Source organism: Echinops telfairi, unplaced genomic scaffold, assembly GCF_000313985.2.
Source record: "Echinops telfairi isolate 266 unplaced genomic scaffold, ASM31398v2 ScPeMD7_1;HRSCAF=3_0, whole genome shotgun sequence".
NCBI classification, from domain to species: Eukaryota; Metazoa; Chordata; class Mammalia; order Afrosoricida; family Tenrecidae; genus Echinops; species Echinops telfairi.
This window is the reverse complement of record NW_022103896.1, coordinates 9,570,790-9,594,800: the sequence shown is the minus strand read 5'-3', so window position 1 is coordinate 9,594,800 and position 24,011 is coordinate 9,570,790. Positions and strand designations below refer to the sequence as shown.

At 46.8% G+C, this 24,011-nt stretch overlaps 1 protein-coding gene across 3 annotated transcripts in view; it reads right to left on the bottom strand.

Annotated features, from left to right (window-relative positions):
* ADCY8 (adenylate cyclase 8) overlaps positions 1 to 24,011 on the bottom strand; it is a 194,333-nt gene that overhangs the window by 59,951 nt on the left and 110,371 nt on the right. For 2 of the 3 annotated variants that reach the window (XM_004697391.3, XM_045285711.1), the window contains exons 7-8: positions 20,467 to 20,737; positions 6,828 to 7,025 (exon numbers count right to left, since the gene is read on the bottom strand). In XM_004697391.3, the coding sequence (XP_004697448.1) occupies positions 6,828 to 7,025; positions 20,467 to 20,737 (469 nt within the window). The remainder of the gene's footprint in view (positions 1 to 6,827; positions 7,026 to 20,466; positions 20,738 to 24,011) is intronic. The other variant, XM_045285759.1, reaches the window with a different exon arrangement.

The window sequence follows — 24,011 nt, the reverse complement described above, 5'->3', positions numbered from 1 at the left end:
GATGCGAGTATTAGAGAAGGAAATGACTTTAAATGAATTATTTATTGATATGGCTGGATTTTAATTCCTACCCTACTAAAATACCTACATCAAAAGCACAAATACCCAATTAATTTGGAAGCATCTATTAGGTATAATCTAATCATAATGAGTTATGAATTGGGTTGCCAACTGCAAGGTTGGCAGTTCGAACCCACCAGCCACTCTGAGGGAGAAAGATGAGGTTTATGCTTCGGTAAAGAGTTATAGCATTGGAAACCCAAAGAGCAGTTCTAGTCTGTTCTATAGGGTGGTTACGGGTCAGAATCAACTTGATAATAGTGGGTTAATAATTTTTATTCAAGATGAGAACATTTCCTCATTCATAGTTGATGATATTCTTTTTGGAACTATTAAGATTAATGAGCTCACTCCAAGGAAGCATTCCTCTATTATTAGGCTCTCTTAAGGCATTGACACTGTGGTTTAATCATTGGGCTGTTAACCACAAGGTCAGGTGTTCAAACCCACCAAGAGTTCAAGAGAAAGATGAGCCTATCTGCTTCTGTGAGGTTTGACGGTCTCAGAACATTCTCCTCTGTCCTGCAGGAATCAAATGGATGGCAATGGATTAAGGCATTAAAGGGTTTGGGTTGGTTTCCCTGACCTGGAAACACCTGTTGTCTTCCCCATGCTAAGGTCCATTTGGGAGTGGTCCTGGGAGAGAAAATGAGAGCCAAAGATTGAGAAAGAGCGCTTTGTGTAAGTGCTTCCTACAAAGGGAGATCCCAAGACAAATGATTCCACAAAGAGGTCAAGTCTGAACTCTAGAAAGAATGTCCACAAATCAATACGGCTGCGGTGAGCAGCCAAACTGGGGCCATTACGGCCGAGGATGATCACAAAAGGAGAAGCACAGAGGCCCGAGCACACAAGGAAGGAGATTTGACATCAATGTAACTTAGGAAGACAAAAAGGAAAGGGAGATGCTGTCTTTTGCTTATCGAATTGGCAATTCTTGAAAGTCAATAAGCAGTTGGAAAGCATATAGAAACGGATGCTCTTAAACAGCGCTACTGAGAGAAGTCATTTACTGGCATAATTCCCGAGGGCAGTTTCTGAATGTGTATCAAATATCTACAAATTCGTGTTCTCTTTGATATGATTTTCAGATTTTATCCTAAGGAAATACTTAAGCACAGAGGTATGATTTACCTATGGTATGGAGGGTATAGGGTTTATAATTTATGCAAAAACAAGAACAAAAAAGAGTGCACGTTTCGGATACTGGGTTAAATAGGGAAAGATTTAAATTGGTAGAATGTAATGAAGTTACTGTAATTATTTTATAAATGAATATTTAATAATGTGGGAAAAGGTTCAAAGCTTACTGTTGAGCCAAGAACGCTTTAACATTCTATGACAAAGAATTATGTTCCTAATAGCCTCAGAAGGGTTGTATACGTTCACTGTAGGCCAGAATTCACTCAATGCAAGTGTGCTTGGTTTTCTGTAAGTACATCAGGGCCTGTTATAGATTCAATTGTGTCCCCACCCCCGTGTGTGTTACGAGTCCCCTCTGTCTCCCTCTCAGCTATCCAGGAGTCAGCTCACAGTCCCCTCAGAGTTGCTGAGAGGTAAGAAGGTTGGGAACTATTAAGTCCATCATGCTGCAGCTCAAAGCCTGGATCACATGATCCGTCATCTACACTGGCTAATTTCTGAGGGCAAAGGGACACTATTAATGATCACATTGGGACAATAGTCATCAGCCAAGATTATCCTGGGCAAAGCAGGAATATAGGGCTGCAGGGTCATGGGGGGTTCACAGACGAGAAACTGATGACCAGAAAGGGGAAATGTGTTGCCCACGTTGGTCTAAGCCATCTGCTCTGTAAGTGTTCCTTCCTAAAACTTCACTCCAAAGATTCCCTGAAGTCCCACTGCAAACAGTAAACAGAACTTTTCTTCGTTTCTCCTGAAACGCCATGGAAAAGGGTCAGGCCCAAACAGATCCATGTCTTTGGGCCGTGAGAGCTCTCAAAGGACATCCCGGGACCAGCTCCAGGGAGCCAGACAGTTCCACTCCCCACACCCCCTCCGGCCCATCCCTGTTTCCATTCAACAAGAAGGTATTCAGCTCTGTTCTGCATCACACCATTGGCTGCCGATGGAACCCCGGTGGGACCCTTATGTCCAACCTATACAGATACCAGGATATAGAGATGCACAGCGCCTCACTCTGCCTGGGTGGTGGGTGCCCTTTTCCCTGGTCACTCCTAACCTGAGGATGTAAGCCCAACACAAATGTGGAGGCTGTTAAGACTCCCCACATTGGGTGATTTTTTTTCCTCTTGGAATATTGAGCATCTCACAGTTGATGGTTCTTTGAAATTAAAATACCAAACCCACAGTTCGGGAGTCAATTCTAACTCCCAGCGATCCTATGGACAGAGTAGAACTGCCCTTGTGGGTTTTCAAGGCTGTAAATCTTTTAGGAGCAGAAAGCCTGCGGGGAGGCTATTGCATTTGAACTGCAGACCTTGTGGTTACCAGCTCAAAGTATAACCCACTACACTACCAGGGCTCCTAAAAAGATTTACGCAGGGACCAGGCTCATCTCACGTGTTCCAGTTTAGTGCAAGTGCTGCTGAAGGGAGTAGGCGGGTTGCTTCATTTCCATGAAGTAAGGCAGCTGGGTTTTGAGATCTATGACCTTGATGGAGCCTCCAGGAGACCCAAGTGTTCTCTTCCTAAATGGGATACTACTGTATGTTAATGGCAGTGCTGGAGAAGAACAGTGAAAGTACCATGGACTGCTAAGAGGACACACAGATTTGTCTTGGAAGGAGTACGGCCAGAGTGCTCCTGAAGGGCAAGGATGGTGAAACTTTGTCTTCCATTCTCTGGATGCGTTGTGAGGAGAGAGCCTGGAGAAGGACGCCGTGCTTGGTAAACTGGAGGACAGAGACAATGAGGAAGGCTCTTGACGAGATGGATTGACATCGTACCTTCAACAATGGGTTCAAGCCTTGAAACAGTTGTGACGATGGGGCAGCGTCTTTTTGTTCTGTTGTGCATAAGGCTGCTACGGGTCAAGACCAACTTGATGGCAGCATTGTCAACAGACAAGAGGGCCGACTTGAGGTCAACATGCGCTCAGATCTCAGCCTCTGTTCGCCTTTGGACAGCCCCTGCCATCCTGTCCTCAATGCCCAAATGAGGTTCTTGATAGTATCGACCATGTTGTTATTAATTGATAGTATCGACTTGTGCTGTTATTAATTGATAGTATCAATTTGTGTTGTTATTAATTGATAGTATCAACTTGTGTTGTTATTAATTGATAGTATCAACTTGTGTTGTTATTAGTGAACATTCTAGAATACCCACCCGTGAGTCAATTTCTACTTATTGAAACCCAATATAAGGTCTCTGAGACTATAGATCTCTCTACAAGCAGACCACCTCACCTTCTCGGAGAACAGCTGTTGGGTTTGGATCATTGACCTTGTGGTTAGCACTCAAGCTTTAATCGACTGTACCACCAGGGCTCTTCATGCTACAATCATCTCCCTCTTCCTTCCACATGTAAGCCTACTGTTGTGGGAGTTACATACTCTCATGTCAACTTGAAGATATATAAAAATGTAGAAGTGGTGTCCAGCCTGTCAGTCAGGTCACAGCCTGATGGTGCCTCCTTGTGGGCGTGGCCCATCTCATCAGAAGGGTCAGCACCGCTCTGCCCCGTCTCTCTGCCTTCACCTTCCTGTTGGCTGACCCCCCTTGTTGCAAGTCCTGTGATGTGGCCACCACCATTGGATCCACACGACTTTGCACCCACCAACCTGTGACCTTCCTGCATTCTGCAGCATTGTATGTGGCTTGGTGCGTCTGAACATGGACTTATGGACTAGTATCAGAGTTATGGACTTGTTTAGACTGGGCTGGGATGTTTTCCTGATATATAAAGCTTCTTGATATAAAGCTCTTTCTTATACATACATGAATGTCTCTGGATTTGTTTCTCTGTCAACCCGGCCTAACACAACTGTCATCACATCAATTCTGACTGACCACTACCCTTTGCAGGGCAGAGTAGAACTGCTCCTTAGTGTATCGGAGACTACATCTTGACAAGAGTAGCCAGTTGTGTCTGTCTCTGGTAGAGCGGGTGGTGGGTTTGAACCTCGGATCTTGTGCTAGCAGTCCAAGGCCTAACCCACAACACTGCCAGCACCCCTAGAATGGTGTCCGGACATAGCAAATATGCAGGGAACGTTCTGATGGTATTTTCTGGCAGGCAGTCATGTCATTCTTCCAGAGGGGTTTCGGAGTGAGAACCTGAGGGGCAGGTTGCTGTGATCTTTTTCTGGTGATTCCCATCACCCTTGTGACCGAGGGACCCATGGTGTGCAGAGCAAGCATGGCCCTGGTATGCAGCAGACCTGAGCCTGGAGCACTTCCAGTGGGTGAATCACACGCGTTTGCTGATGGCACAGCCCTTGGCCTGCCTGGGGGAAGCTGCCCTGGTCACAGAATCCAGCCACAAAGGCACTGAGCTGCCCTAGATCCACTCTGGCCCCCACACGGGCCTGCAGATGAGATGCAGGCGTGACAGAGAGACACGGGCCTGCCCCGTCGTCTGCAGTACTTCCCTGGGGAAGGAAGCAGCGTATCAGAGCAGATGAGCACCAAGGCTGTGGACCTCTCTGGGCACAGGGGTTACATGGGCTAATTGAGGAGATTCTTTGTAAGACCACGTATTCTTCCGAGCTCCTTGACCTTGGCAGTTGGGGCAGAAAATGCACTTCATTTGGAGTGCCAGTCCTTAATGATACAAGGGGGGTTCAAAAGCTGGTGAGAAAATGGAGTGAAAAGATAATGAATGGCATTTTCGTACCAAATTTTTGAAGCCTTCCTCCTATGACAAATAGGAAAACCCCACCATCGGAGGAGGCTCTGGGTAGAGCAAATGGTTAAGTGCCTGACCACTAATTCAAAGGTTGGCTGGTTGAATCCACTCACAGGCTCCTTAGAAGAAAGGCCTGACCATCTCCTTGGGAAGGTCACAGCCTTTAAACCCCACCGAGCACGGTTCTCAGACACATGGGGTTGCCATGAGTTAGAATGACTCCCTCCTCCCTCTCTGCCATCATGTCGGTACAGACTCACAGAGACCCGGCAAGGCAGTGGAGAACTGCCCCTGTGGGTTTCTGAGCTGGGAACAAGCGTAGAAAGCCTTTTCCCCCACTCCCATCGGGAGCGTCTGTAGGTTTGGAACCGCAGACCTCTCAGATTGCAGCCCTCAGCTCAACGTGTAACCATTACGGCCGCCACCAGGGCTCCTTTGTGATGAACGAAACAGCAAATCTTTTCTTTGCGGGGGTGGCTCTTTTGGTTGTTTGTGTGTGGGGAGAGGGGAGCGCATAAGCAAGGCAAAACGTTTCTTTTCCTTTTTGTTTTCGAAGTACATAGACTCAATGCATTTGGGGATTGCAGGAGACAGTATTAATTCTGAGGTTTGCAATCTTCAGCCAGTTATCAAGGAAATTCAGCCGGCATGGTGTGCGTGCACGGAATGGCGTGTGAACGGCACACACCGAAGAAGGCAGCATCTCTCCAGGCAGCTGAGCAAAGTCACAGCAAATTGCTTGTGGGAGCGTTACAGAGCGTTGGATCAAAACTCCTGACATTGGCTTGCAAATTCCCTGCTGTTCTTACCCGAGGTTCCTGCAGATGCCAAGTGCCCTCTGTGCCCAGCCAAGAGGGTCTGTCAGCTTCTCTCAGTGCAAACAAGCGAGCAGCCCAGTGACACCAGGCCGGTCCCTCCCTGCCTGCTCCCCTTCATGGTGGGGTTGGGGAGGCCTGGCAGCTTCAGACAGAAATCCCACCAGCATCATCATGGCTGCCATGTTGAACACTTGACCTCATCAAAGCATGGCCTGGAGACTTTCCCAATAGCCTCATGACTGGACATGGGCACATTCACTATCCTCATGCCCAGAAGGGTGACCTCACTTATCCGAGGCCCCAGAGCAAGAAGTGACAGAGCTGCTGTCAGGTCAGCCTCTAAAGCCCTGACCCACCTTACTTCTACTACTCTGACTGGCGCAGAGCCAGCAGCTCAGCCGACAGATGGGGGAAGCGTTCTCTGCAATCTATAGGAACCGTCAGTGCCCACTGGGCTTCTGTTATTGGGACGTTCACATAGGACGCTATAAAGACAGCAACGGATGACAATTCACCTTAAAGCAAAGGCTGCAAATCTCAGATGGCTACTAATCCCCAGCGGCAGAAACCAGGGCTCCTCATGGTTTCAGACTGGTTCATCCTCTGCTGAGAATTTGCTCCCCCCGGCCCCCAACCCCTAGGGACCCTGACTCAGAATTTTAACAAGATTTCTCAGGGATTCTTACACATCTCTAGGAGAGTCTTATGGATAAGAACCATAAGCTGGGGATCTTTTTCAAATGTGGATTCTGATCCAATAACCTGGGGTGGGAATGCACATTCTCAGCAGGGGTTGGAACCCGCGTGACCTGGTTTGAACCCGCAAAGCCCTGGATGGAAGCCCTCTGAGACTTACTGAAGGCTGAGAGCCTGCTCCCTCTGAGAGCAAACCTCTGACCTGTGTCTCCTTTCATGGTCTTTAGTCTACTCATGGTTTTCAAAGATTAAAAAGAACGGACAATACCAAAGCAAACCAAAGAAATCACACACACACACTCACACACCAAAAATCACAGCCACCCCTGGGCACTCGATCTATCCCACGAACATTGATAACAGTTGACTTCAGAAAAAGGAAAAGAAAAGAGGAAGGCGCCGTGGAGACCCAGCTCTACCTTGTGCTCCAGGCTGGAGTCTTTAAACATCAGTGAGAACGGTTTGATATGCTCTCTTCTCAATTTATCGCCACTCCGCAAGTCGATGGTATGTTCTATTCTCTTGTTAATTTCCTCAGGCCCAGACTGGACATGCAAAGCTTGTGCAAGATGATTTGGAAGCAGATTTATTGAGTTTCTTGTTAGGGCAGCCAGAGTCTAGGGGGAAAGCACATGCAAACACAATAAACCTGCTAGTCCCCGTTGGATTAAAAAAGAAATGCAATGTTTTTTTTCGATCATGTTGCACTGCCAACAGTCATAGCGTTCCATGCAGTTATATTCAGTGAAACCTACAGGAGTTGACACGACTAGCAGCAGTTTGGTTCAGAGAAACACAACCTGGGAAAACATCACGTCCTGGGAGACACCTCTAAGTAGGTGCACTGCATTCCTTTGGTTGAGACACTTGGAGAGCTGTAGGCTGAGGGAAATTAATAAAAGCTTTTTTCTATCCAGGTACATCCCTGATGTTAGAGAAAGAGCAACCGCTATCAAGAAGGGAGAGTAAAATCTCCCGGCCAAGCTCACGGGAATCCTCATCTCCAACCAAGAGGAGCCCACAGTTTCCTTGGGTTCATTTTTTGGAGGTGGAGAGACCTGGGCACCTCTGGCTTGCATTCTTTTTTTTTAGAGGGCGGGGGGATTCCTCAGGGACAGCCAGCCCAAAGTGCCAGGATCTGCTCCTTACACTTGACAAAGAGTCTTCAAGTTGTCTTTGCACATATATGCTTCCCTGACCCTCGCCCATGAGAGGACATTCTATATGTCCATATAGATAAATGTGTGCAATTTCCTTTAGGTCCCCAAATGCAAGCAGTTGCAGCCTTCCACCATGTCCCAGAGATAAACAGCAATGGGTTGGGGAGAGGCACCATCACCACGGTTGCCATTGGTATGGGTAACCAGATGTAGAAATGAACACTGGTTGGTGAGGACACACCAGGCTTGGCGGGTGTGCAAACATCCGGTGCCTGGGTTGCCAGTGACCAGGTCTACCGGTAGCCTCTAGCCCAATGAACTGCTCTCTCATAACGCTGATGTCAGACCAAGTCTTTGGCAAAGGGTGGAGCTGGGGCGAGGAGAGGTAGGGACTCAGAAGGCTATCCTACCCAAGAGATTTTCTTTGGGGAGGTAGAGGATTCAGGACATCCTGCCAGTTTCTCACCTTGGGCAAGTTTAAGACCGCAGACAGGTCTAGTTAAGACTCTGGCGTCCTTTAATGGCAGCATATGAGCACTAACCAAGCTCCTGGAGCTCCTTCTGCCCAAGCCTGCATCGATGAGCTTCAGAGAGATGTGCTCAAGAGACATTAGCTTATTAGCAAAAGGCTCAGATCTTCTGATTCTAGAGTCAGGAATAGAGCCAGGGGCGTGGTCCTCAATACAGCCATCAAGTTCACTCCATTCCTTTTTATTGCCTTCATGGGTGGAGACAGTCAATGCATCCTAAATTTGAGGTCATTAAAGAATTCTAGAGCCAGGATCTCATCACTGATGGTATGTATGGAAACCCTTATCTCCAGGCCTTGGAGAAAGGATGGAGTTGGCTGAACCAACACGAGAAGGCAAAGTCTATGTTCTGAGGACAGTGAAGCAGCTAATTGCAGTGTTGGGAACCAATGTGGTTCCCACAGAGAAAAAGGTGTTAGACAAAAGAGGGAGGTACTGCAGATGAGGGCTGAGGAGAGGGCTGAAGCAGAGAGAAGGAAGTGAGGTTCAATGTTCCAGAAACTTACACAGCTACATCCACACGGAGGCCAGAGGGTTTGGGTCCCAGCTATTAGAGTGGCCTAGGGCTAGGCAGTGGGCCACTTCACATGGATTTCCTACCCAGTTCCTGGGTGGAAAATTCTTTCTCCAAGGTTTGGTGAATGAAAACGTTTAATTTTCTATTTAATTTTGAGAGTGGGAAGGGCACTGTCTTTGTCTGGGCATCCATTCTGGCGGAGCAAGGCCAGCCTGAGTCTCATCTAATGCTTCGGCTGGGCCCCACAACAGCCGGAGATGTCAGCGACTCTCTCTATTCACATGCATTTAGACAAAACTCCCTCTTGGTCATATTTATTTGCCTTATAGTTTTAAATTTCTTTAAAAAAATCATTTTATTGGGGGGCTTTAACAAATCTTATAACAATTCATCATTCAATTGTATTAAGCACATTTGTACAGATGTTGCCATCAACATTTTCAAAACATTTTCTTTCTACTTGAGCCCTTGGTATCAGCTCCTGGAGTTTTAAATTTCGTAAACGGAACGGGGTTCGTCCTTTTTGTCATTTCCCACTGCTCTCAGTGGGGCTCAGACTTGACATTTCATAGAGAAGGGAAACTGAAAAACTACTGGGACTGATTTATACAAAACCCAACACCTGCAATCAGCAGAAATGACTCCAACGTCAACTTTGTGGTGTGATCAGTACGCCATTAAGGAAAGGACATGCTTCAAAAATGGCGTCATCTCCCAATAAAGGGCATTCCTCAACATTGGATTTGTTTAATGGCCAGCTTGCCTCTTTGTCTTTAGTTTGCTCGTGCTGATGTGGCCTGTTGACTTCCCATCAGGGACAGACATTAGTCTGGCATTAGGGAAACTAGGAAAGTGGGATGCTGGTTCATGTGCTTCATGACAGGTCCATCTAGAAGACTCTGCTGCCATTGGGCACTTACATAGAGCAGAAACCAGCTAAATCTCCCCTCCAGAGCCCCCTGAGCTCTCCTTCTTCACCCAAGTCTACTGGCTGGCTGTATGTTTGCTTCAAGCAAGTGAGATGTAGATGGCTGTCTCTTGGCTTCCTTATTTCCACTGTTCTAGTGAAGAGGTGGGAAGGGGGCTCTTTTCATGTAAATGCCAATGGTGCTCAGCTGGAGAATTCTTTTCTCTTCCAAGGTATTATTTTGGTCCATTGCTTGCTGTTTTTGCACCTTGTCACTTGTCAGTGGTCCCTTTTCAGCTCATTAGTTCCCTCCATTACTTATGACAGTTCTATATACTTAGCAGTCTCCTCTTACACCCAGCTCACGCTCTCAGGGCATATCAACTCAAGGAGTCAAGTTCGCTGGATTACAAAGGGAAAGCACTGGCTTCTGTTTAAGCCCCAAAGCATCCATTCCTTTGGGGGTCACTATGACAAGTGGCCCTCTGCGATCCTCTCCTTCTGTTAGGAACGGTTTACCCTTCAGTGGGGTCCGACCAAACCCTAAGATCCATACTCTGACATCTACACAGCGATACAGTTGCATGCAATCTTGGGAAACAGTGTACCTTGTCTTACGTACCTGGTCAGAGTCATGTTGGAACACGCTCTTTTTAATGAAACATGATTTTCTCCTTTTAAGAGTTACCACATCAGGGATAGCTAGATTGCAATCATATTTTATAAACAGTGTAAGCTTTCAAATATGATTCCAATCTTAAATTGGCCTTCCAATGGTTGAGACTGGCCTTTCCAACAGCCTCGAAAAGTCTTCTGATTAGAAGATAGGAGAAACAGATGGGTGGAATGGAAGGAAATGGGAAATGCCATGAAAGTAATTGAATATATATTCATTTATATATAACCGAATACATATATCTGAATATATTTCAATGTGTAGTTGAAATACATATTATATTTATATAAAATAATATGTATGTTTATTTACATTAGCTCAGGCTCTTTAAAATCTTGGAGGTCAGATTGGAACCACATGGTTGGACCATGTCAAAACTGAGCTGGTCTCTCATGTCTCAGTCTTTCCACTAGAAAGACAGCTGGCCAGTTCCAGATTTCTCCCAAGTGGAGCTCCCTCGGGCTTTTCAGAAATTGCTTCCCCACGCACAGAAGCTTACGACAGATCAAAGCCCAAATGAGAGCCAGAGTCTCCTTTGAGCCCAAATTTCTGAACACAGGGTCTCCCTTGGAAGTCTGAGGTCTGGTGGAAATTATCATCAGAGGTTCTTCGGCATCAGTATCAATGTTTGCAAACCGCATTTGAGCAGGGACGTTATGAGCCTTCATAATCTCATCATTTGTTATTCGATCTGATAACCACACTTTGGGAATCTTCTCTCATCTATTTACTCCCTGAAAACGCCTTCTCCTACAGCGACTACCATATCTCGGGGGCCATACGCGTTGATCATCCTTGATCAGTTTGCCCCACCCCAGGCCATGAATAAAGTCTCCCCAGTCAGATTTCAGCCCCAAGGTGCATTGCTTTGGTCGAATCAAAAACACCTTCGCTCTTATGGACCACACATTCCAATCTCAAAGCACCCTTGACAGAACACTTAAAATCAGCGTACACAGACTCAGTGCTGGGATGCTGGGGGGTGGGGTGGGGTGCACCTCTCTATTTCATGACTCTCCCCAAACCCAACAAACAAGATAGCAAAACGCCATACCTAGTGCCATCGTTCCCTCTGTTTCAAGGAACATGAGAATGAAGAAATGCTTCATTAGAAAGTCATGCAAAGGACCAATTAGTGTAGGAAATGTAAAGCCATCATTTGTTGACTGTCAGCTCTCTCCATAAAAAATTCACATATTGAGAGAAAGATAGTGTGACAGGTAGGTTTATTGTGCTAACCTGGCCAATAAGAACATGTGGGATTAATAAGGTCACTGTTTGAATGAAGGGCAAAGAGATAAATGCCTCAGTGTATCCCACCTCTCTCTCTCTTGCTGTCTGGTGATTGGACCAGTGTTCCTTAGCTAATTCTCTGCTTCAACTTGCGAGCTACAGTACCTGTGGGACACCCAACCAGAAGACTGTGTAGCTGGAGTTTGAGGTTCCTTCAAGTCCTGCTTCATCACACTGCTGGTGTATCTATCGCTTGATATGGGGACTGTCAGATCCTGTCATCTGGCTGACTGTTGGTGACCCACCCTGCTGTTTGCTGCCTGTGGCTGGACTGCCTGCATTGCTCTACCAAAGACTCAGCTGTCTGATTCCTTGACCTTGGACCCAGCAGCCCTTGTGAGTTGAAGGACTTCCAGTATATTACCTGTTTCATGGAAGTGAGTTGAACTGAACCTTCTGTACTGCTGTGTGGACTAATTAGCTGTTATATTCCTTCATTATCTATCTATCTATCTATCTATCTATCTATCTATCTATCATCTATCATGTATCTATCATCTTAAGTGTCCTAGTTTTGTGTCTCTGAAGAACCCCATTGAACACAGGCATTGTCTCTTTTGTGTATTCTCTTATGTCCAGTATGTTTGTTGAATAGAAAATTCTTATATCTTCCTCCTGGAGCCTCACAGTCCCTATAACTGCACTAAAGACATCCATATGTCCTATAGCAGTGAGATGGATAAAACTTTGAAACTCTGCCTCTAACTATATATTTTTTTCCTTCCATAAAACGCTAATTTCTTGAACTACCTACACATACTCTAGGGACTATCACTTGGAAAACCGTGCTATAAGGTTCTCCCCTGATTTTGTTGGCAACTTTAGCCCGCAAGAGCAGTTTTGGAACTCTTAAATAAGGCCTCTATTTATCTTTCTCCATGTGGCTGACTTCTGAGGCCTGAAGTTTTTATTCTCCCAGCTAATGGCTTCTACTTCCCAAAGGTTCCGTGGGTGATGTGATCTCTGAACATCATGTTTTTCAGTTTGTCTATGCCGAGCGCACTCCTGCTCAGAACGGACCCATGCAAATGACATCTGACATTGTCCTCAGGCTCAGGCACTGGACACAACTTGACGTCTGGAAGAATCACTCAACGCACCATAGTTTGTGCATCAGGGACCTAAAGCATCCCTGTTACCTGGCCTCCTGCTACTTTACAAACCAATTCAAACTAACCTCTTTCCAGGAGCCTGCTCTGGACCTGCACTTATGCTTAGCTTGACAATCACTGAGCTATCTTGTAACTGCCTAGTACCCGCCTCATGGACTCTGATCTCCGGGAGGTCAGGCACTGAGTTTGATCCAGGCCTGATTCTCTAACAGCAGCATATCTGGTAGGTCCCCAATAAATACATGATGAATAAATGAAAGGATGGAGGGATGAATGGGTAAAAGGGGAGTGGCTCTATAAGATTACACCTAGGGCGGTGCTTTCTAGTCTTACCAAGACCTTCTTTATTTCACCCCATTCTACCCTAGTGGACTTTAAATTTGGAAAGATTCTGTTTTTCCAATTTTTTTGTTAAATAAAAATTCTATTTGCTTTCCTACTAGTCAACTAAATGCATAGTTTCTGAATGGGATGAGGTAAAAGGCATTATCTCACTAATTGAAAAAAACTATGAACAAATTCCTATGCACACTGCACATATCTTATTTTGAAGTAAAAAAGCAAACGGGGCAAAAACACCCGGGGGGCCGGATAAATGTCTTTGGGCGGGCCGCATGTGGCCCGTGGGCTGTAGTTTGAGGACGCCTGCATTAGAGGAATTTTTTCCCTTGCTAGTGTTTGCCAACATCCAACCTCCAGAGGGGAAAGCTCCTACTTTCATCAAAGTTATCTTTGTGGTCTTTTTCAAGAAGCTCAGCTCTTAGAAACGTTTGGAGGCACACATGCTCGGGAGCGTGGACGTGGTTATCTGGAAACAGCAGGTTTGTTCTTCTGAAATCTGGCAATCAGGAACAGAGATTTCCTCGGATTCTGAGAGGCACTACTCCTTTTGCCTGCTGAGGAGACACAAGTGGCACTTGGGTAACATGCCACTTTGGAGGACCTCTTGGGGACATATCCACACGGGGCTACCCTGACACTGACAGGCCACCATCCTTTCTTCTTCTGGGAATGGGTGTGCAAGAGCCGGACCATTGTCAGCAACATGAGCTGCCCTCTGCAAACAACACACCTCGGTCAACAGGCCTGGCGTGTTGGCCCGGGTGTGCTGTTTGGACAGGAAAACCCTTGTAAATGGCACTGGATGCAAACAGGCATCGTGGGCGGTGAAACAAGGACAGACACCCTGACGTCACTCAGTGAAGAAATTGCATAGTGCAGCATCCCCACCCGGCAAAGTTGGCTCCAACGTGGGTGTAAAATTCACCCCTGTTCTTTCCTTCAACTTGAGGAAACACAATGCTAAAGTCAGGGGGTGGAGGTGGAAATCCATATTTTGTGCACCCTTTCTGTTTTTTTTGGCCACAATGTTATGAATCTCCCAATAAACCCTGGATAGAAGAAGAGCCCGGCTAGTTTGTTTAGAAGTTTCAGCTGGTTATTGGTCAGGGGTCACCACAGGTGGCATGGTGTATCCTGGCCAGCATCAATGCACGTTTTCTGACCTGTAATAATGCTACAGAAACCACACCGTCACACCTGCCTCGTCCACATTAGTCTCCCCCAGGGACTTCAGAGTCAGAGTTAATGGAGCCAGTTGCCTACTTAATCCACTCACCCCTCCCGGGAAGCTTTCAAATCCACTTGCCTTTCTGAACAGAGTGAAAAACCAGATCCTGTCAGGAACGCTGCCTGGCTCAGCTCAGCCCTCCAGTCAACATCAGAGTTAAAGATGGCCCTGGGGAGTTTGCTAGCAAAAAAGACAAGTTGCCGGAAGCGTGTAGATTCAGTACAGGGGCATGTTGTGTTCCCAACTCAAAGAGGGTGGGTATCCCAGTCAGTGAACATCAGAAGTGAGTCTGATGGAAACATGGTTAAAAACAAATGACATAGGGAGAAAGACTTGCCTGTGAGTTGCTACCTGTGAAGACTGAGTGTGGTCAATGAGATTTGGATAGCTTATCACAGAAGCAGACAAGCGTGCGTGTGCACACACACACACACACACACACACACACACACACACTTTCTGTCTTATAAGACTGACCAGAAAACAAGGCAGAAGGTAGAACAAAACCAGTTGGTGTAAAGTCAATGTGGGCCCCCATGGGTATCAGAGGAGAGCTGTGCTCAACAGGTAGCAGATGAGGTAAACCCCGCAGATATCTGTAGGCCACATGGAGGGGGCGTGATTGATGGGAAGCAGGCTGATTCTGGAGTCAGACGAGCCTGGGTGCTAATTCTACCCCTGTCGCCGGCGTTTTGGAAGACTTAATTGAGCTCTGTCGCTTGTAATCTCAGCTCATGAAGCTTACCTGTAAGGGTGGTGTGCGAATGAAATGTTAAGAAAGTGTGCCACAACCTGAAAATAGAAGCACTCTACGCTTACTCGGGCCAGTCACCCTGAGGGTATTTAGAGACAGGCCAGGCCGAGATCCACATCTGCTTTCTCACTGCCCTAGCCTGGGGTGGAAGAATTGTTTCTATGCTCATGACCCTCATGGTGCCCCTAGGAATGTCGGGAGAGCCATGATATCAAAGTCAGTCTATTGTATGGAAATGACTGAACCATAGCAGGGAGGCCTCTCAAGTGTACTTTTCTCTGCTGCTTATGGGCTTCCTTTCTAAGGCTTCAAGGGGCAACAGAAATGCCTGGGTAGTGATGCAATGGTTCGCATGGATGGGGCGGGTGAAATGACAGTGATGCTGTCACAACACAGTAGGGACAGACCCCAGACTCTGGAGAGGGTCCTTGGTCCAGAGAGTGGCCCCAAGTCTCTTAGCATATTCCTTGTCATAACAATCGAGCTAACGTAATTATTGTCCTCCACATTTTATAGCCGCATAAAAGCTTCTCCCCGTGGGGTCTGCTGGTAAATCATTAGTCTAAAGATGCAATTTGCCTGACAAGTCCACTCTTGCCTCCGACAATCTATTCTGCACCAGGCAGCCACAGGGCTCTCTCAAAACTCTAAATCAGATCATGTCACTGCCTTGTTTTAAGTCTCTCCATCACTCCTTGAGGAATACAATTCCAACCCAACAAGCCCTATGGACAGAGCGCCTGTCTCCTCCGGGGTCTTCTTCTTAGACTTCATCCTGCCCTGCTTACTCTGCTCTGCTCGAACCAACTTGGGCCTTCGGCTTTTCCTCTAAAACCCGACATATTTCCTGGGTCCCGGCTTTTCCTTCTGCCTTGAATGTGCGCAGGTTCTTTGCACACGGCGTCCTTTCAGTACTCGAGTTCAGTCCTCAGCGAGTCTTCTCAGATGGTTCTCTCTGCAGTACCTCTATCAGACCTTAACTCACACACCTCTCCTGATTTCCTTTAGGTGTGGTGAAGGAAATATTAGGGGGTGTGTGGCTAATGGTCTGTGCTCCCTGCTTCCTTAAAATGTAAGCTCCTTGAGGCCATGGATTAAGACTGCCTTTTTTTCTCATTACTGAACCCCCAGCATGTAGAAGACTGAGTGCCTATTAATTTAATGACTAGCTCAAGCCAAGACAGTCATTTTAGTTAGAAAATGTAATGGATCTTACTATTTATTAAGAACACGTTTTTCTTCAATCTTCCTCTTCATCCCCCCTCTTCATTTGTTAGGATTCTTTGAGTGTCAATGACTAGGTAGATGACTTGTCAAAAAACCTAGCCTTGAAATTTGGGGCCATCTTTCCCCAAATGAGAAGATTTTTACTTTGGTTTAGAGTTCAATGATGTTCTTCTACTTTAAATTTTAAAATTAAAATAGCCTAGCCCAGCTAATCTGCTTCCCCCACCCGCCCTCATTTTCTTACATCCATTCAACTCAGAACTTCAGGACATAGAAGGATTCCATAGTAACAGAACTAGGGCTCAGGGAGCCAAGAATACATGAGCAAGTCAGGAGTTAGGAGAAACAAAGCAAGTCCAAGGTAAACCTGGACACCAGATTGGCTCAAACCAGCCATCTAAACCCAAAGGGATGCAGGCTCAGAGACAGGGAGAGTGTGCTGTGTCAAAAGTAAGGGGAGAGTGTCAAGCTTAGGCAGGGCAGGGAGATTCACCCAAGGGGACAGAAAGAATCCTTAGTGATTTTTCTTGTTCCTCCAAACCATTGAGAGACTTCTGAGGTCAGAATAGGGGAAGGTGCAGGATGGGCTCAAGTTTCTGACGTCACTACATGCCATATTTGCTTCTGGCCAAGGATGCAATAGTGCTCTTCAATCCAATCCAAAAAGGTGATTTCCACTCTTCACCTCCCTGGGCCTCGGCCTACATTTGACCTTGTTGACTGCCCCCTCCTTCTAGAAATGCTCTGCTCACCTGGCTTTCAGGACTTCGCGTTCTCTAGTTCTCTGAAGACAACTCAAAGGGATTTATCTCCGTCTTTCATGGAATTCTTTCTTTCACTTCTCAACGGGGGTTCTTCACTTCCTGCTCAGTGCCCCCCCCGTTTTGGTCGCAGGGTCCCCACAGAGATCACTAACACTCTTGGCTTCAGCTGGCACTCAGATTCGGATGCGTTCCACATACTTCTCTGTGGCCACCCTATTCTTTGACGCCTGAGTGTCAGAAGGGCATGCGCCAGTCTTGATCTGTCTCCCTGGAAATGGCAAGGCACCTTAAATCCAACACGTCACAAACTCCAGCCTTCCTGCTCCCAATCTCCTTCCAGAATTGGTTCTTTTAGTTGGCAACTCTGCCCTTCACCCTGCCACCCAAGCGAGAGAAGTCTAAATCAAGTGTGATGGTTCCTTTCGCTTACCCACCACATCATCGTTTCATTAACTCATGTAAGCGAGCTCAAATCAAGCCCTATTATTTACCAGGTGCTATCCTAATTTCGGGAGCCTGTGGGTGGTGCAAATGATTCATGTGCTTGGCTGGTAACTCCAAAGTGGAAGGGTTGAGTCCACCCTGGGGAATCTCCGAAGAAAGGTCTGGAAACTGACTTCTGAAAAATCAGTCCTTGAGCACTCTGTGCTACTGCTCCCGTCTGTCACACCCGGGCTCGCCACAGTCAGAACCTTCTCCAGGCAGCTGGTTTGGTTTGGGTTGAACTGTAAGCTAAACCACGGTAGGTGCAAGAGCATTCGTTCCCGCCTTTGCCAAGCATGTGAGTGACTGGCTCTCTCTACCTCTGAAGTAGCACCCTCCTCTGGCCCTCTTTCTCCTTCATCATGAGCAGTAGTTGACATGTGATAGATGCTCCCTGAACCTTTATTGAGTGAATGAATACATGAGAATGTAACTACTAGAATATCTACTGTCTAGATGGCACGGAAGATGACATGGCACCAACATGTCATTAAAAATATTTCTGAGCACACATTATGAATCAACAGAAGCCAACGCATCTGGCCAATGTAATGGGAAATCCCCTGTGAGGCATTGGCATGTTGCATCTGTGTTCTACAAACACTCAGATGGTCTAGACTCCCGGTGGAATGGTCTGGGAATTTGGGTGCAGCACATGCTTAACTAGACCAGTCTCGATCTTCCAGGGGTGCATTGCATCTCTGGATTGGCACACAGGGTTCACTGGCCTCTAGAGTTAAGCAAAGGTACAAACTCTGACCACTGGTGTCCATCTACATGGTTATTTACAAATTCTGCACACACGCTCACTGGCTCTTAAGTCTGATGACATCAGAACGAGTTGAGATTATTCATGCTGATGATGGCACAGATGGATTGTATCCAGGTAAAACTCAATCATCATAAGAAATGTAGAGTCTGGTTGAACATCAACGGTAATCATCTTTGAGTGATAATGACATCTTTGTATAACAGCTGCTCGATGACATCAGCAAATAGATTTTGGGAATCAGCAAAAAAAAAAAAGGTAAAGTATTCCCATCCAATATTACCAGATCAATCAACCATGGAATAAAATCAAGCATCTCCACATCTCTCTTCTTGGCTTTCATTTATTTGTAGCAATGTTAGGTACAACTGAGATTTAAACAATAAGGAATTCTCTCAATTTCTACAATTCATGTCAATGCAGAGTTTTCCAAAAGACAGAAAATCAAATAAAGGTTACCAAGAAAGAGAGAACTTTACACAGCTATTCAGAGGCAGGTAGGCAGCATCTCCTCCTCTCAAATAACCTCATCCATGCTCAAGCTAAGGGCAGGCATAGGAAGCAGAGAGCATCACCAGCAGGCCATGCATCCACCCCAGGAATGAGAGAAGACTGCTATTTGACATACTAGCAAATTGGGTCAAGCACTCCAGCCAATTCAGGTTGGAAGGCATTGAGGTTGAGGGTGGTTGTGTACTCAAAATAATTTGAGAGCCCGCCAACACTCACAAAAGAGTCCTGAGGATCCAAGGGTACAGTTCTGCAAGACATACAAAGCTAACTCCATCTGCTATCCCCACCACCACCCCTGCGGAATCTGGTCCATGGATTATTCCAATCCATTCCATTAATCCACTTCTCACAGAATTGGAAGGAAGCTGAAATCAATCTGGCCTCGGAGGGCCCCATCCGTCTTTCACACACGAAAGAAAGGAGGAAGGCTTTCAGCATCTTAACCTTTTCCCTTGAAAATGTCTTTAAGCAGACCAATTTTTCTGTTTAGGTCCAGGCATTAGAGAACTTATCTCCTCTGGGTCTCCATCAAGCTTGGAGACACTGTTTATGCTGGGTCCCCCGAGCTTCTGCTCGACTGGGAGGACTTCAGAAGCTGCTGGTTAAAGAGCCCTCTTTCTGTGGTTTCTTTTGATGTGTAGAGTGGAGTCACACCACTTAGCTTCTACCAAGTCAACTCCACAAGGGGGCTTCAGTAAAGTCCTCCGGAGCAATAGGATTGAAACAATGGAGCTAGGACTTTCAGAAGCCCCATCGTCTAGGTTTGTCTGAGGTGATTAAAAGGAAGTGCAAGTTGGAGCGGGTGACTTTCCCCCCCTGCCGCTCCTTGGGTGCTCTGTTCATTCAGGTGAAAGCACATGCCAGAGAGGATGGGGTCTGTCACCATGGGGATGCCCTCCCTTGGTGAACCCCAGTTCTCATGTGCCCCTCAGAGTCTGAGCACCTCTTTGGGTTTTAGTGTGATACCAGAATTGGAAAAAAAAATTAAAAACAATTTTGAGTGTTGGTGACTCACTTCCCACGTGCTGACTTGGTAACTCTGGCCCTCACCTAAAATGCAAATCCTCTCCTTTGCGACCAGCATGGGGTGACTAGCCTTGACATTGTGTGTTACTCCTGACTCCTTTGCCACCCTCACCCCAGCCCCAGATGCTGCTGCGTGGCTTTGTTATTCCCAGATCCACAGAGGCCTCTGGGAGTTCCTCTGGACCGAGACCCACCCGGGGGATTCGCCAGGGCTCAGCCATCTCCTCGATGCTTTCCAACAGGCGTGGTTTGTGTTTATTTTTGTAACATCGCATTTCTGCTTTAATAACATTCATTCTTAGCAACCCACTGGTGCTGTGTCCATTTCAACGCACAGCGATCCCTATAGGACACCGTAGAGCTGTCCCAGAGGGTTTCCGAGACTCGGAAAACGTTCTGGGACCAGCCTGCTACATCTTTTGCTTTGGAGCCGCTGGTGGGTTTGAACCGCTGACCTTATTGGTTAGCACTTAACCACTGTGCCACCAGGTGTGCTTCCAGGTTTCTTTCTAAAGGTTAGAACAATTACCAATAATAATTCATATTAAAACTAAAAGGGAGGGGTTGCTGGGAGCCTTCTGGCATGTTTGGAACCTGCATGCATAGGTTAATTCTCTCCCGAGGAGATATGTTTGATCATTTGCAATTAGGCGCTCAACCGAGAAAAGGTTCCAGATGAATTGGTTTTCTGCAGGCATCGGAGTTGAGCATGGACTCAAAGGAGCATGCGAAGCAGAAGAAGGAAGCGAGGACTTACGTTCTGTTTCCCCACTATGTTATCAAAGGGCAGCTCGGGGCTCCAGGACCCTTCTGTGAAGGTCGCCCCACTGTTTCTCCTCTCGGAGGGGCTCACCGACTCCTTGGCAATGTCTTCGGGCAAGGACAGCAGGCTCTCCTCGGGCTGCTTAATTAGATAGGTCTCTATGTTATGCTTCCTCAGGAATTCATTCCTCTCTTTCCCATGGCCCTCTTCCACATTGTAGTCACCACTGAGGCAGTCCAGCGTGGCCTTGGAAATGTGAATCCTCCTGTGTGCACAGAGCAGAAGAAGTCAGTAGCCCTGACTGAGAGGGCCTGCAAGACAATCACTGCGGGTTTATCTGGAGTAAGACCAACATGGGGGGGGGGGGTTTGAGGGCATGCCCTCAAGGACAGTGCTTGCCCCCTTGCAAAAGAAGAGATAACGGAAGAAAGCCGAAGTACCAGCCTAAGTCAGTGAGCACAGGGCAACTGATGTCGTTCCAGTGTTCATCGCTGCCTGGAATAAACTGCAGCCAGCTGAGCCGTAGCTAAGCAGCTCTTGTGGACGTCTTATGCCTATCAGACCTGTCTTTTCTGAATCAATGATTTTTTTTCCAATTATGTTGTTTATACTGAAAAAGTAGATCCCCCCAATATTTTTGGACCCCAATAATACTTTGTTTCCAAATCATTACTCAACGATTGTGCATAGAGGCAGGACAGTCTTTTGTCCTGCTGCACAGAGGGTAACTTTGAGTCCAATTTGATGGCACCTAATGTCACCAAGACAACACCAACACCAACAACAAGCAACAATAGTTCTAGGACCTTCTATTTGCATCTTTTCCTTTTGTTTTACTTTTCATGTCTTGGTGCCTGGCTTCTTCAATGTAGCTATACCTTCTTAAAAGCATAGAGGTATCTTTTATATCCATAGGATTACATTGGCAGGGGGGTGGAGAGGCCTTTGGGCAAACTATTACAGGAGACAATTTCCCCTGTAGCATGTATATGGCAAGAAGCAGAGAGCAAAGCTGTGGATGAAGGCAGGTTGGTGGCCGGCGAGGCTCACTCACAAGACAGGTGACTTAATGCTCGTCCTTACCAGCCTCCAAAGTACACCTGCAGGCTCTCCTCTAACAAATTAGGAGATGACCTCAAGAGCCTGAAGGGTCAAAGTTGAACTGCACAAAATGGCAAATAGTAAATTCTTCCAAGGAAGACGTGCTCGGTCTTCAGCCTTGTCTAACTGGATCAGAATACCCACAGGGCATTTTTATCTCTCGGGCGGACTAGCATGGTGGCTGAAAGAACCAGTCACCTGGGTTCAAATCCCAGCTGTATCTCTTGCTATCAAGTTACCTTTCAAAGAGTCAGTTTTCTCACGCAGAAAATGGGGTAATCATAGTACTCGTTTCTCCGTGAAGATGAACTAATGAAAGGGTGGTGGTTGCTGTTAGGGACTGTGGCGTCAGTTCCATCTCACAGCACCCTGCGTGCAGCACAAGAAACACCACCTGGTCCTGCACCATCCTCACCATTGCTCTTGTGCTTCAGCCGCTGCGCAGCCACTGGGCCAGTGCATCTTGTACTGTTCTGAGCATTTTACACGACTTGCCTAAACAGGCCTAAGTCATGTAAAATACTCAACACAGTACCTAGCACACCACCCACCCTAGAAAAGCAAATGCTCACGTAAAGCAAAGTCTCAAAGATGTTCTGTGCTCATAGTGGATACAACCTAACTCCAAATATGGCTTCCAAGACCTCCACGATGTGGCCTCTACTGCATTGAAGCTCATCTTCTGACACCCCACGGTCATGAATGATGCTCTTTCCAGCTGTTCAAGGACTTGACCTTTCTCTAAAGCCAATGTGCTGTTGTATGACTACTAGTCTTGGCACCGTGAGCTCACCATTGCAGTGATTATGGCGCTGGCACGAACTGAACTAGGGTTTGTTCGGTGGTGCGCAGGGTCGCTCGCAGAATCTCCTTGACAACAGCCACCACTCTTGCACAAACCACTCCCTCTGCCTAGAATGCTCTCTCTGAGTTGTCTATATCACCATTTCCTACTCTGAGATCTCACTCAAACGCCCTTTCCTTAGGCTGACGTGGATGCTCCTGGGGATGAAGGAAGCCAGAAATGATACAGTCAAGAAAACATGGGGCATTTCCAGTTTCTCTTTCGAGGGGCATTTCCAAATGCTTGGTCGTTTTTAGCTGCCTCCTCTGCCTCCTCTTCTCGGCCTTCTACCCCTGTGTACAGGAGAGATCACTCACGGCCAAGGGCATGTAAATACCCCCGCCCCCAGCAATGCTTTGGTTTATTTTACGGTCAATTTATACAAATGGATTTAAGGGAGAACAACTTAGCTTACACCTGGGAGATTCTCCCTGTTTTCTAGTGATGGATCGTCGTGTGTAGCCATGGATTTCAAGGATGAGGATTTAAAAATAAAAGGTAGCACCTTGAGAAATGAGAAGAAGAGCAAAGCCCTCCCAGACTGGGTTTTGTGAGTCTGTACCGAGTCACAGGACGGGGCGGGTCACTGTGAGCTGCAGCCACCTCGATGCCACTGGACACCAACCACAGATAGGGTCAGCCCCGTGGATCAGGAAGATTCACCTAAATTGCCGGACCTTCCAGGAAGTAGCTACTGCAGCCTTCCTTCTCAGCTTCAGCTCAAGAAGGCTGCCCCGGAGGCTGCCTGGGTCTCCCAGGCCAAAGAATCCTCTTGGAAGGGTTTCATAAAGTCCAATGGCTGCCTTTTCAATAACATAATTAAGTTAAATACCAACCCGGTTTGGCATTTTCTCTGGGTTCTACATTTTATTATTCTGCTGTCAGTGCCGGGGGACTAATATTTGCATGCGCTAAATCAATGTTCCGTGTTCTGCAGTGGAAGCATGCTCACTCTCACTTATTACTGATTCCCTGGCTAAAGTATGATCAATACACACTTAAGTGTTCTGAGAAAGCCGGGTCTTAGGCGTTCCTTTTCATCCTTGTTACTAAGTTGCACTTTGCAGCGAGGTGCCTGCAGATGAGATTTCTGGCGATTACATTTCCCTCTAAGGAAACGAATCAACTCTCAGACCATATTGTCATATATTGAGCGCCAGGTAAATGTAACATTTACTCATCATTTCAAATGCCAGTATATAATAAGGATCATGAGAGCAAACACAATATAACAACCATGCACGTGGACCCTTTGGATGATGCCGGTGATTAACACGCTTGATAGCCTGGTGGTCTGAGTCCACCCAGAGGCTCTTTGGAATAAAGGCCTGGAAGTCTAGTCTACACGCCCCCCCACTCCCACAAATCAGCCACTTAACATCCCATGGAGCTCACCAGTTATACTTTGACAAACATACAGTCACTAGGAGTCAGGATCAACTCTATGCATCTTATTACCATTCAGTAAAGGGGCGTTGGTGGGGTAATGGTTACGAGCTGGGCTGCTAACCACAAGGTCATCAGTTCGAAACCACCAGCCTCCCTGAGGAAGAAAGGTGAGGCGTCCTACTCCCATAAAGAGTTAGCGATCCAA